This window comes from Myotis myotis, unplaced genomic scaffold (assembly GCF_014108235.1).
Source record: "Myotis myotis isolate mMyoMyo1 unplaced genomic scaffold, mMyoMyo1.p scaffold_m19_p_2, whole genome shotgun sequence".
Lineage (NCBI taxonomy): Eukaryota > Metazoa > Chordata > Mammalia > Chiroptera > Vespertilionidae > Myotis > Myotis myotis.
This window is the reverse complement of record NW_023416324.1, coordinates 150,408,280-150,422,057: the sequence shown is the minus strand read 5'-3', so window position 1 is coordinate 150,422,057 and position 13,778 is coordinate 150,408,280. Positions and strand designations below refer to the sequence as shown.

General features: G+C 44.0%; 1 protein-coding gene across 1 annotated transcript in view; it reads left to right on the top strand.

Moving 5' to 3' along the window:
- LOC118677311 (cell surface glycoprotein CD200 receptor 1-like) overlaps window positions 1-13,778 on the top strand; it is a 47,692-nt gene that overhangs the window by 14,812 nt on the left and 19,102 nt on the right. The window contains exon 2 of the mRNA XM_036352360.1: window positions 1,882-1,920. Coding sequence (XP_036208253.1) covers window positions 1,882-1,920 — 39 coding nt within the window. The remainder of the gene's footprint in view (window positions 1-1,881; window positions 1,921-13,778) is intronic.

Here is a 13,778-nt window from a genome sequence, read left to right as displayed (position 1 = left end):
CGGAGTTAAGTGTTCCTGGGTTTGTATTTTGTTTTGTGTTTATCTGTGTGGATGCAGGTTCACCAGCTCTTTCAATTTCTGTTAATTTGGATAGAGTGTTTATCCTGGTGTACTTCTTAGGATCCATACCTTGGTCTCTACTCACTGCAGTGAGACCTACTTGCGTGAGAATAATTGGGCAATTTGTCCTTGGCCAAATTGTTTCATCACTGAGTCTACATTTCTTTATCTGTAAAATAAAGATGATAATACCTGTAGGATGGAGAGACTGAAATAAAAAAAACATGAAATTACCAAAAATCTGTTCCTAGTTTAAGTGCTCAAAAATTATTATTTTAAAAGAACTTTTTATTAAAGAAAATGGGCAACCAGAGACCTGGAGAGTATTATGCTTAACAAAATAAACCAGTCAGAGAAGGACAAGTATCACATGATCTCACTCATATGTGGAAACTAATTAGCAAAATAAACTGATGAACGAAATAGATCCAGAGACATAGAAGCATAGAACAGACTGATAACTCTCAGAGGTGGAGGTGGGGGTGAGGTGGGGGTGGTAGAGGGGTTCGGGGTGAGAAGAGATTAATCAAAGAATTTATATGCATCTATTCATACACCCAATGGGTGCAGGCAATAGTGCGGTGAAGGCCTGTGGGGGCGGTGGAGGGGTTAAGGGGTGGAGGGGGGGAAGGAGGAGTTCAATGCAGGAATAAAAAGGGGACAGCTGTAATACTTTCAGCAATAAAGATAAATTAAAAAATAAAATAAATCTATAAACAAAAAAGAAAATGGCAACCAAGAGCAACCACTATATTCAAAATTTATCCATAAATACACTGTGCATTAAAATTTACCCTAAAATGTTTCCCATTGCTTGTCAGAAATACTCACTGTAGATGCCCTAGAAGTATGTTGCTTCATTGTGAACATTTTCTAGGAGTTTTCACAGTTAAAGCCTGCCATACGCAGTCTGAACTCAAATCCCACACCCAAGTTTTCTCAATTTATGGCAATAATGAACTGTCTGTAGTTCTTGTAAATCTCATGTGACCTTATGCTTTCTTGTAAATGCCATTCTTTCTGTGTGCAATTTTCTTTTTCCTTCTCTCTTCCTGGAAAACTACTCATTTAAGATCCAGCTCCAATATTATTTAGTATTGTAGAAGGTCTTACCTAATCTCTCACTCTTGCTCTCTTAGATGAAACCTCTCTTCTTTTTAACTTCTGAACATCATACATACTTCTATCATTACACTGAAAACTTTACATTATAATTTTTTATATGGCAGCTTCCTTGCCTGGACCTTAATCTCTTGGGGAAGAAAGGTATTGTTTACTAGGGTGTTTTTATGTCTAGCAAGCACGTTGCCAGTAGTTGCTGCTCAAAATATGTTAATAGCAATTCTCACTTAGAGTTTGCCTTATAAAATTTGAAGTTGATAGATACTTGTTCACATAATGTGACTTCAATAATATTTAGGAAAATCATTTTTTGTTCCATACCAGCATATAATCAACTACTAAACTTTTTCTTACTAGTCAATGGTTCCTAAAGAGTCTGTATAGATAGTAAAACCCTTCTTCCACAGAAATAGACTAAATGCATATAAGCCTGGGAGAAGAAATACTCTGATTTGAATATCAAGACAGGAAGTAGTGAGAAGCATTCTGGGCCTAAAGTAGGAGTATAACAAACAGGCAGGAAGATCTGGTCACAAGTTCATACTGGGGTACATTTTTTGAGACTTTTGTTTGTCTTTCATAATTTGTGTTTTCATTGGCAACTGCAATCCAAAGATGGCTTCAAGAATGTGAAAAAAATGTGGTTTTAATTAGGAGTTAAATGCTAATATATATATTTCTCTCTTCACCCTATTTCAGAGTGCATAAGTGCATCAAGCAACTCAACACAGCAACTGGGTAAGAACAATTGCAGTTTGGGTAATGCTAGTTTTTTAATGATAATTCTAATAGAAGAGTACTTGATGCTTGTATAGATTTTACATTTTAGAATTTTGAATTGTTGTATATGCATTAATAGACTGCATTGTCTAACTTAATAGTGCTTTTTAAATTTTTTTATTGATTAAGTTATAACATATGTGTCCTATGCCTACGATACCCCCCATCTCCCCCGACTCATGCCCTCACCCCCTGTTGTCTGTGTCCATTGGTTAGGCCTATATGCTTTTATATAAGTCCTTTAGTTGATAAAATAATAGTGCTTTTTTTTGTCCTGGCTGGGTAGTTCACTTGGTTGGAGCATCATCCTGTACACCAAAAGATTGAGGGTTTGATTCCTGTCAGATCACAGTCTAGGGTGCGGTTCGATCTCGTCGGGTGTGTACGGTAGGCAATCAATTGATGTGTCTCTCTCACATTGATGTTTCTCTTTTTCTCCCTTCCTTTCTCTCTAGTAAAGTATAAAAATACATATTCTCCAGTAAGGATTAAAAGAATACTGCTTATGTTTAAGATTGTTGGTAAATTTTTCATTCTGAAATTATTTCTGTGCTTATTTAGTACTCTTTCAAGAATGTGATCACTAAACAAAACAATTTCCAAAGTATTTTTCATTCAAGTTTTTTTTACTTTCATAAAGGTACTGTATACTTTATTTATTTCTTTTTCTTTATTGTTGAAAGTATTACATAGGCCCTCCTTTTTCCGCTATTAACCTTTTCCAGCCTGCTCCCATTGTTCCTCCCTCCTCAGCACCCCCCCCCCCTCAGGCCCTCAGGACTCCATTGTCTGTGTCCAAGGGTTATTCATATATGCATACAAGTTCTTCCCATTCACCCTCCCCTGCCTTCCCTCTGAGGTTCAACAATCTGTTCATGCTTCTATAACTCTGGGTCTATTTTTGATCATCAGTTTATTTGGTTCATTAGATTCCACAAATGAGTGAAATCACGTGATACTTATCTTTCTCTGACTGCTTATTTTGCTTAGCATAATACTCTCCAGATTCATCCATGCTGTTGCAAATGGTAAGAGTTCTTACTTTTTTACAGCAGTGGAATATTCCATTGTGTAGATGTACAAGTTTTTTAATCCACTCATCTGTTGATGGGCACTTAGGCTGTTTCCAAATCTTAGCTATTATAAATTGTGTTGCTATGAACATAGGGGTGCGTATATCCTTTATGATTGGTGTTTCTGATTTCTTGGGATATATTCCTAGAAGTGAGATTACTGAGTCAAATGGGTGTTCCATTTTTAACATTTTGAGGAAACTCCATACTGTCTTCCACAGTGGCTGCACCAGTCTGCATTCCCACCAGCAGTGTACCAGTGTTCCCTTTTCTCCACAACCTTTCCAACACTTGTCAGTTGGTTGATTTGTTGATGATAGTCATTCTGACAGGTGTGAGATGGTACCTCATTATCATGTTGATTTGCATCTCTCGGATGATTATTGACTTTGAGCATGTTTTCATATGTTGCTTTGCCTTCTGTATGTCCACTTTGATGAAGTATCTATTTAGGTCCTTTGCCCATTTTTTGATTGGATTGTTTGTCTTCTTTTTGTTAAGTTGTATGAGTTCCCTATATATTTTGGAGATTAACCTTTTATCAAATGTATTGTTGACAAATATGTTCTCCCAGGTAGTGGGGTCTCTTTTTATTTTGATGATGGTTCTTTTGCTGTGCAGAAGCTTTTTATTTTCATATAGTCCCATTTGTTTATTTTCTCCTTAATTTCCATTGTCCTAGGAGATGTATCAGTAAATATATTGCTATGAGAGATGTCTGAGATATTGGTGCCTATGGTTTCTTCCAGGGCTTTTATGGTTTCACGTCTTATGTTTATGTCTTTTATCCATTTTTGAGTTTATTCTTGTGTATGGTGTAAGTTGGTGGTCTAGTTTCATTTTCTTGCATGTACCTGTCTAATTTTCCCAACACCATTTATTGACTCCATAAAAAACTACTACATTTAATAAATGAATTCAGAAATGTAGCAGGATACAAAATTAACACCCCCAAATACATAGCGTTATTATACACCAATAGTGAACTCTCAGAAAGAGAAACTAAAAAAAATACCATTTACCATTGCAACAAAAAATTAAGATACTTAAGAATAAACTTAACCAAAGAGGTAAAAGACCTGTACTGTATAAACGATAACATGTTGAAAAAAGAGATAGAAGAAAACATAAACAAATGGAAGAATATACCATGTTCATGGATTGGTAGAATCAACATCATTAAAATGTCCATACTACCCAAAGCAATCTATAGATTCAATGCAAGCCCTATTAAAATACCAATGGCATATTTCATAGACCTAGAATAAACACTCCAAAAATTTATATGGAACCAAAAAAGACCCTGAATAGCTGCAGCAATCTTGAGAATGAAGTTGTAGGAATCACAATATTAGATATCAAGTCATACTACAAAACCACTGTACTCAAACAGCCTGGTACTGGCATAAGAACAGACATATAGATCAATGGAACAGATCAGAGAACCCAGAAATTGACCCAACCTACTATGCTCAATTAAAATATTTGACAAAGGAGGCAAGATCATTCAGTTTTTAACACATAAGTTATTACTATAAGAAACTTAAAAAATAGGTCTTAGTAGATGTTAGTAATTTGTTTTTTGTACCTTCTATCCAGCCCTAAGGATCTCCCAAACTTTTATTTGCTATTATAGTTAACTTTTTTCTTATATTTTGAACTGTTACTTTTGTGATATGTTATATTAAGCATTTCATGGAAAAATGACTCCAATGATTTCAAAATACATCATTGGATTTAAATATCCTTTTAAATTATACTCAATTTTTCACTATCTAGAAAAATTACAGAATAAAATATATTTACAGTCAACTACAGAATAAAATAAATAAAATAACTACATAACCTATAAATCTTGGGGGTGGGGATAATGCATGAGTGTAGTGGGTTGAATGGTGGCCCCCAAAAGATATGTCCATCTGAAACTTGTGAATGTCCTTATATTTGTTAAAAGAATCTTTTGAAGAAGTAATTAGGTTAAGGCTCTTGAGATGTGATCATCCTGAATTACAGTGGGCCCTAAATTTAATGGTCAGTGTCCTTAGAAGAGAAGACACAGGTAAGAAGGTCATGTGAAATGGAGGTAGAAACTGAAATAATATCTCTACAAGCTGAGGAGCATGAAAGATTTTTCTCAGTGACCAAAACCTGAAAGAAGCAAGGAAGGATTCCTTGATGTCAGATTTCTGGCTTCCAGAAATATGAGAGAATACATTTCTGTTGTTTTAAGTGATCAAATTTGCATATATATATATATATATATATATATATATATATATATCTCCAATCTAATAAAAGAGAAACATGGTAATTGGCGTACGACCGCTACTTTTCCCATTGACAAATCAGGGAGATATGCAAATTAATTGCCAGCCAAGATGGCCGCCGGCAGCCAGGCAGCTTGAAACTAACATGAGGCTTGCTTGCTTCAGTGACGGAGGACTCCAACGTTCCCCACCTGCTGCTGCAGGCCTCTGAGCTGGCAGTTTGAAACATAGTTACAAAAATAGAAGCTAAACAAAACCCCAGAAACCAGCTATCAGCTAGCCGGGATCTCAGACCTGGAGTTGATACAGAGTTTTGATTGTAGAACCTAAACAAACCAGATACCTGCTTTCAGGAGAGGAGGCCTAAGAGCTAGAGACTCAGAACTAAAGCTGGCTCAGAAAAAAAGAAAAAAAGAAAAAAAGGAGCAGTTGGGAGCTTCAGTCCCAGCCTGAAAACATCCCTCAGCCCCTCACCCAGACTGGCCAGGCACCCCAGTGGGGACCCCCACCCTGAAGGGTGTGTGACCAGCTGCAAACAGCCATAATCTCCTCACCCAGGGTGGCCAGGCACCCCAGTGAGGACCCCCACCCTGATCCTGGAAACCCTTCAGGGCAAACCAGCCAGCCCCCACCCATGCACCAGGCCTCTATTCTATATAGTAAAAGGGTAATATGACTCCCAGCACCGGGATCAGCAGAGCCGCGAGGTCTCCCGGCACTGGGATCAGCATGACAGGGGGCAGCGCCCAAACCCCCTGATCGCCCTGTGGCTCTGTGTGTGACAGGGGGCAGGGCCACAACCTCCCTATCGGCCCTGCTCTGTTCCTGATGGGGGGAACTCCCCAAACTCCTGATTGACCTGCAGCTCTGTGTGTGACAGGGTGCAGCGCCCCTACCCCCCAACCCCACGGGCCCTGCTCTGTGTGTGACGGGGTAGCGCCATAACCTCCCCATCAGCCCTGCCCTGAGTGTGCAAGTGGCGGCGCTCCAACCCCCTGATTGGCCCTGCTCTGTGGGTGATAGAGGGTGGCGCCCCAACCACCTGATCCGCCGTACTCTGTGTGTGACAGGGGGGAGCTCCCCAATCCCCTGATGGGCCCTGCTCTGTGCATGACAGGGGGTGGTGCTGCAACCTCCCCATCAACCCTGCCTTGAGTGTGAAGGGGGCGGTGCCCCAACCCCCCAATCGGCCCTACCTTGATCATGACTGAGGGTGGCATTGCAACCTACCAATCCGCCCTGCTCTGTGCATGACAGGAAGCAGCGCCCCAATTCCCTAATTGGCCCTGCTCTGAGCCCGACCAGGGGCTGCACCTAGGGATTAGGGCTGACCTCTGCCACCTGGGAGCAGGCCTAAGCCAGGAGTCGTTATCTCCCGAGGGGTCCCAGACTGCGAGAGGGCACAGGCCGGGCTGAGGGATCCCTCCTCCCCCCCGATTGAACAAATTTTTGTGCACGGGACCTCTAGTATATATATATATATATACATATATATGTATATGTATATGTGTGTGTATATATATATATATATATGTATATATATATATATATATATATACGTATACACACACACACACACACACACACACACACACACATATATCCTATCTAATAAAAGAGAAACATGGTAATTAGTGTCACTCCGCTACCCTCCCATTGGCTAATCATGACGATATGCAAATTAACTGCCAGCCAAGATGGCAGTTAACCGCCAGCAAAGATGGCGGCTAATTTGCATACTGCAGGCAGGATGGGACAGTGCCATTCTGCCTGCCCCACCGCCATCCAGGCCTGCTATCTGTGACCTGGATGGCGGGTGACCCCTGTGCGACCTGACCCAGGGCTGGCGGGCATGACCCTGGAGGTCCGCCAGCTGTCACGCCCCCAACTGGCCCTCCTGCCGGGAGATCCAGGATGGCGTGGTGACTGCTGTCTGTCAGCCATCAGTCACGCCTCCCGCAGCAGTCGCCAGTCCAGCCCGGATCTCCCGTGGGAGATCCAGCACTGGTGGGGCGACTGCTGCCCGTCAGCCATCAGTCACGCCCCCAACCGACTCTTCCACAGGGAGATCCGAGGTGGCGGTCACAGCAGTCACCCCGCCAGCCTGGATGTCCTGCAGCAGTAGCCTTGCCAGCCTGGATCTCCCGGGGAGATCCGGCATTGGCGGGGCGACTGCTGCCCGTCAGCCATCAGTCATGCCCCCAACTGGCCCTCCTGCCAGGAGATCCGGGCTGGCGGGGAGACTGCGACCACTAGCAGTCTCCCCGCCAGCCCAGATCTCCCGCAACAGTCGCCCCACCAGACCGGATCTCTTGCAGCAGTCACCCCTCCAGCCCGGATCTCCCACGGGAGATCCGGCACTGGTGGGGTGACTGCTGCCTGTCAGCCATCAGTCACGCCCCCAACAGGCCCTTCCGCTGGGAGATCAGTCTCCCTGCCAGCCCGGATCTCCCGCAACAGTCGCCCCTCCAGCCTGGATCTCCCGTGGGAGATCCCGCATTGGCGGGATGACTTCTGCCTGTCAGCCATCAGTCACACCTCCCGATGGGAGATCCGGGCTGGCGGGTCTACTGCGACCGCCAGCAGTCTCCCCACCAGCCCGGATCTCCCGCAGGAGATCCGGCCCTGCTGGGGCGACCACTGCCTATCAGTCACCAGTAACGCCCCTAACCAGCCCTTAATGTGGTATACAGGGAGATATTAGAATAAGTTTAATCACTTTATCAGTCATTATTTGCATCAGTGTTGTTTTTACATCATGAGTTTTTTGTTATATCATTTTATTATTGTTTATTTATTAATAAAATTATGTATTATTTTCATATACATTGTACTCATTTCCTTTTATCTCTCACACTTTTGTTATAGAGTAAGGGCAAATAGCAACATTAAAATATTTCCTCTAATTAATTCCCTTTCAATGTGCATGAATTTCGTGCACCAGGCCACTAGTGTATATATATATATACACACACACACATACATACTAGAGGCCTGGTGCATGAATTTCGTGCACCGGGGGGTGAGGCTCTCTCAGCCCAGCCTGCCCCTCTCACAGTCCGGGAGCCCTCAGTGGATGTCCTACTGATAGCCACAGTCTGGCAGCAGAGGCTCGGAGCAGGCGTCCCGTGTGTGTGTGTGTGTGTGTCTTCTGGGGGCCTGCCCCCAGCCACACCATGGAGGCTTGGAGCAGGAGCCCCTCTGTGTTGATCTCTCAGGCTCCTGGCCTCCACTGCATGTTGTACTCTCCCTTGAGCTATGGCCAGGATGGGGGTGCTGCTTGCAAGCCTGGCTTTCCTGCTCCCGGTAGCCATGATCGCCATGGCGATCGGGGAGCAGGCCCAGCTGGGGGCTGCCCACAGTCTGGGCTTTCCCACTCCCAGGTCTCCATGGCAACTGGGAGCAGGCCTAGCTTGGAGCTGCCTGCAGGCGGGGCTTTCCCACTCCCAGATCCCCATGGCGACCGGGGAGCAGGCCCAGCTGGGGGCTGCCCGCAGGCCAGGCTTGCTTTCCTGCTCCCAGATCACCATGGTGACCGGGGAGCAGGTAAAGTTTGGGGCTGCCCACAGGCCAGGCTTGCTTTCCTGCTCCTGGATCCTCATGGCAACCGGGGAGAAGGCGCAGCTGGGGGCTGCCTGCAGGCCGGGCTTGGTTTCCTGCTCCTGGATCACCATGGCAACTGGGGAGCAGGCAAAGTTTGGGGCTGCCCGCAGGCTGGGCTTGCTTTCCTGCTCCCCAATCAGGCGCAGCTTGGGGCTGCCTACAGGCCGCACTTTTCTACTTACCAATGGCCGGATCACCACAGCAACCCAGGGCCCAGCGGCACTTTCCTGCTCTCCAATAGTCATAGGGTCCCAGCTGGGGGCGGGGCTTAGCAGTGTGGGGCTTAGGCAGCACGGGGGTCCAGGCTGGGGGCTCAGGTGGCATACAGGGGTCCCGGCTGGGGGCAGGGCTTATGCCCCGCTGCCCAGAGCTGCACATGGGGCCCGGATGGAAGCTCGCGCTGTCCCACCCTGCCTGTAGTATAGGATAGAGGCCTGGTGCACGGGTGGGGGCCGGCTGGTTTGCCCTGAAGGGTGTCCTGGATCAGGGTGGGGGTCCCGCTTGGGTGCCTGGCCAGCCTGGATGATGGGCTGATGGCTGTTTGCAGCTGGTCACACCCCCTTCAGGGTCGGGGTCCCCACTGGGGTGCCTGGCCAGTCTGGGTGAGGGCCTGAGAGCCGTTTTCAGGCTGGAGGGCAACTTAAGTTCTCAGCCTCTCCTGTTTTTATTTTATTTTTTATTCTGGGATTTATTTACCTTCTATAGCTGTCACTGGAGCTGAGAGCTGGCTCCAGCTCTGAGGGCTGAAAGCAGATTTCTGGGTCTGTTTGGCTTCTATAATTGAAACTCTGTTGCCATCACTGCAGCTCTAAGCTCTGAGGCCGAAGCTGGCTGAAAGCAGGTCTCTGGAGCTTGTTTAGCTTCTATAATTGCAACATAGTTGCTTAGAGTGTGGCTCAGAGGCTGGCAGCCGCAGGCGAGAACATTGGCTTCCTCCGTCACTGGAGCAAGCAAGCCTCCTATTTGCTTCAGCTGCGTGGCTGCTGGACGCCATCTTGGTTGGAAGTTAATTTGCATATCCTGCTGATTAGCCAATGGGAAGGGTGTCGGGGTTATGGTCAATTGCATGTTTCTCTTTTATTAGATAGGATATATATATATATATATATATATACTTATATATATATATCTTAAGGCAGCGAAATAAATGAATATTAGGAGTAATTAAGTTACTTTTCTACTATAAGTATGTTTTATTATTATTTTTAAAAATTTACCTTTATTATTGAAAGTATTACAGGTGTCACCTTTACTTTTTTTCCCCATCGACCCTTTCCATCCTGTACTCACCCCTCCCAGGCCTTCACCACACTATTGTCTGTGACCATGAGCTATGTATATCCTATATAATAAAGAGGTAATATGAAAATTAACCCTCGTGCACTCACAAGATGGCTGCCTACGACCAGGCCAGCAGGGGGGTTAGTGAGGGACGACCAAACGACTGAACAAGCAGGCTGCATAGGGCAACCAGGCCTGCAGGGGGGTTAGTGAGGGACGACCAAATGACTGAGCAGAAGGCTGCGTGGAGTGACCAGGCCAGTGGGGGGGGAGCCATGAGGGGAAACCAGGCTGGCAGGGGGGCAGTTAGGGGTGACCAGGCCAGTAGGGGGAGCAGTTAGGGGCAACCAGGCTAGCAGGGGGGCAGGTAGGGGAGACCAGGTCTGCAGAGGGGTGCAGTTGGGGCGGACCAGGCTGGCAGGGGGCCAGTTGGGGGCAATTAGGCTGGTGGGGGGGGGCAGTGAGGAGTGACTGGGCTGGCGGGGGGGGGGGTAAGTTGGGGGCAATCAGGCCAGCAGGGGAGGCAGTTAGGGGTGACCAGACCGGCACCCAGAGGGAGTTAGGGGCGATCAGGCTGGCGAGGTGGGGGGTCGTCAGTTAGGCACGACCAGGCAGGTAGGCAGGTGAGTGATTAGGAGCCAGGGGTCCAGGATTGTGAGAGGGATGTCTGACTGCCGGTTTAGGCCCGATCCCGAGGATGCACAAATTTTGTGCAATGGGCCTCTAGTATGCATATAAGTTCCCTGGTTAATCTCCCCCCCACAACCCTCTATAAATATGTTTTAAAAAATACAATTCACATTTGTTTTAGTCTATATATAGGTACATGGTGAAAGAGTTCATTAGACTTCTGATATTAATAATATAAATTATAATATTTCTAAATTTAAAAGAAAATTTAGTTTCATATGAAGAAATGAAAGAAACAATACAGGAGCACTGATCTGAAACTTTGAATGTTTGTTGTACTCTTTGGTACTGTATTCAAAGCTTCAAACAAGACTGAACAAGAAGAACACTTTCTATTTTCAATGAAATCATGAAACTTGATATGAAATTGGTATCTATAGCCACTAGATGCCAACGGAGACAACAAAAATAAAGGACTCATATATTAACAACTAATTAAGTTTAAAAAGCATATCCACTATTATAAAAATGATCAGAGGAATATTTGTGAAAATAAGCATGATTTTTTTTTCTCTTCTAAAAACAATCATTTTTGAACACTTAAGAGTACATTTTAACTTGTGAATTTTATCTCTGTTATGAGAAGTTGCAAGGATAATTATTGATTTTCCTTCTCAGGGTATTCTTTGGAAGATGGTGGATTTTGCTTGATTGTCAGAGGATTTGGTATCTGGGTTGAGAGGCAGATTTCTCCATGGGTCTCCACTCACTGGAAAACCTTTATTAAGCAGAAGGTTTTGCCCACATTCCATCCCCCTGGGAGATCATTGAAACTCAAAATGTTTGAAGACTTACTTCAAGTCAATCATGAAGACACCACTTAATGCAAGACCAGGCTCTTGTAACAGACTCCTATTAGTTTCCAGACACATATTAGGCACATCTGCTAATGTGCCCAAATTTCCAACATTCCAAGACAAGTTTGCTAAAATGAGAATCCATTACAGTGCCAACAACCTACCAGTTTAGAGCAACGGTTCTCAACCTGTGGGTCGCAACCCCTTTGGGGGTCGAACGACCCTTTCACAGGAGTCACCTAAGACCATCAGAAAGCACATATATAATTATATATTGTTTTTGTGATTAATCACTATGCTTTAATTATGTTCAATTTGTAACAATGAAAATACATCCTGCATATCAGATATTTACATTATGATTCATAACAGTAGCAAAATTACAGTTACGAAGTAGCAACGAAAATAATTTTATGGTTGGGAGTCACCACAACATGAGGAACTGTATTAAAGGGTCACAGCATTAGGAAGGTTGAGAACCACTGGTTTATAGGATGAAGGATATTTGCTTTGTCACTAAAATAACAATTTCTATGGGGCATATGAAGTAAAATCCAAAGGATAGAAGAAAAACATTTAAATATCCCTTTTAAGGCATTAATTAAGGCAGAGTTTTTGAACGTTCTATTGACAAGAGCCTATGCCTTTAAAATAGACAGAAGTTCTCAGGGCTGTAGAGTCCAAATGCCACAAGAGAAAACCCTCATCTACTACAGTAACCTTTGTCTATCAGGGCTGCCATCTCTTGCTCGCCAGACAGCTACCCTAGCTGGGCATGGAGCAGGGCACATTGTAGTTTTCTCTTCATGGGAACCCTACTAGGTGCTCTCCATCCTGGGCACACTTCACGTAGGGTACGGGAAGGATGGCAGGAGGGGAGGGGGGAAGTTGCTAGTTATGGCAAAAACAGAATGGGAAATTTATTTAATTTGACGAAGAATTTGTTAGTAGAGATTTACAGTGGTGCCTTGACTTACAAGTTTAATTCGTTCCGTGACGGAGTTCGTAACTCAAATTACTCGTATGTCAAATCAATGTTCACTATTACAATGAATTGAAATGCCATTATTCCATTCTGGACACCCAAAAAACATGCAATTGTTTTGTTAAATGTTTTTAAATAAGAAAAATATATTTAAAAATAACGAATATTGTATAAAAACACAATACTGAACAATAGAATGTAGTGCAATAAACTTGTTTTATTAAGTTTAATGTACAGCATTTACCTTGGAGATCAAACGACTTAAAGATGCTGATGGAGTTGGAGGAGAAAGGCTGAACTGAATAGCTGAATAACTGAATCTTATTTGCTGATTTTTGCCCTTTTCACCACGCTTTCACCACTTTCATCTACAGGAGTTTCGATAAAAACCTGTCCATTGATATCTGTTTCATCCTCCCTTTCAGAATATTTCTGACATGAGTTAGGCAAGTGTCATTAAATAGCTCCATCGCACGCCCAGTTGCAATTTTTTCTGGGTGTTTCTTTTGAATAAAGTCTGAAAGTTTCTTCCACATTCCCAACATTTCCTTTATCTCACCATGTCTGACAATGGAGTGAATGCCAGTCATCTTTTTAAAATTTTTGAACCAGCCCCGACTGGCTTTAAACGGCTCGCCCGATGCCTCATCCATTAAAGTTCCTGGGGTCTGCTGCAGCAAATCAGCGTAAATAGCTCGTGCCTTCTCGCAGATTATAGCCTTCGTCACCGTATCTCCTGCGAGCTGCTTCTCCGTTAACCACACCATTAGCAGCTTCTCCATATTTTCATGGATAGATGTCCGCTGTTTAGAAATTATTTTAACGCCCTTGGCTGGAGTTGTAGCCTGTATCGACTCCTGCTTCAGTATGGTGCAGATCATAGAAGTGCTACACTTGTACTGCTTCGCCAAGTCGATTACATGCACACTTTGGTCATGTTTTTCGATAATTTCTTTCTTTAATTCAACGCACATCATCTGCTTCTTCTTCTCAGCACTGTCCTTCGCACTTACTTTCTTCAGATCCATGATTGAAAAAACGAAGTTTTGCAAAATAACTGCAAGCACAAATGCGAGCACAACACTGATGCTTCAACTAAGAGCTAACCGCTTAAAGTGAA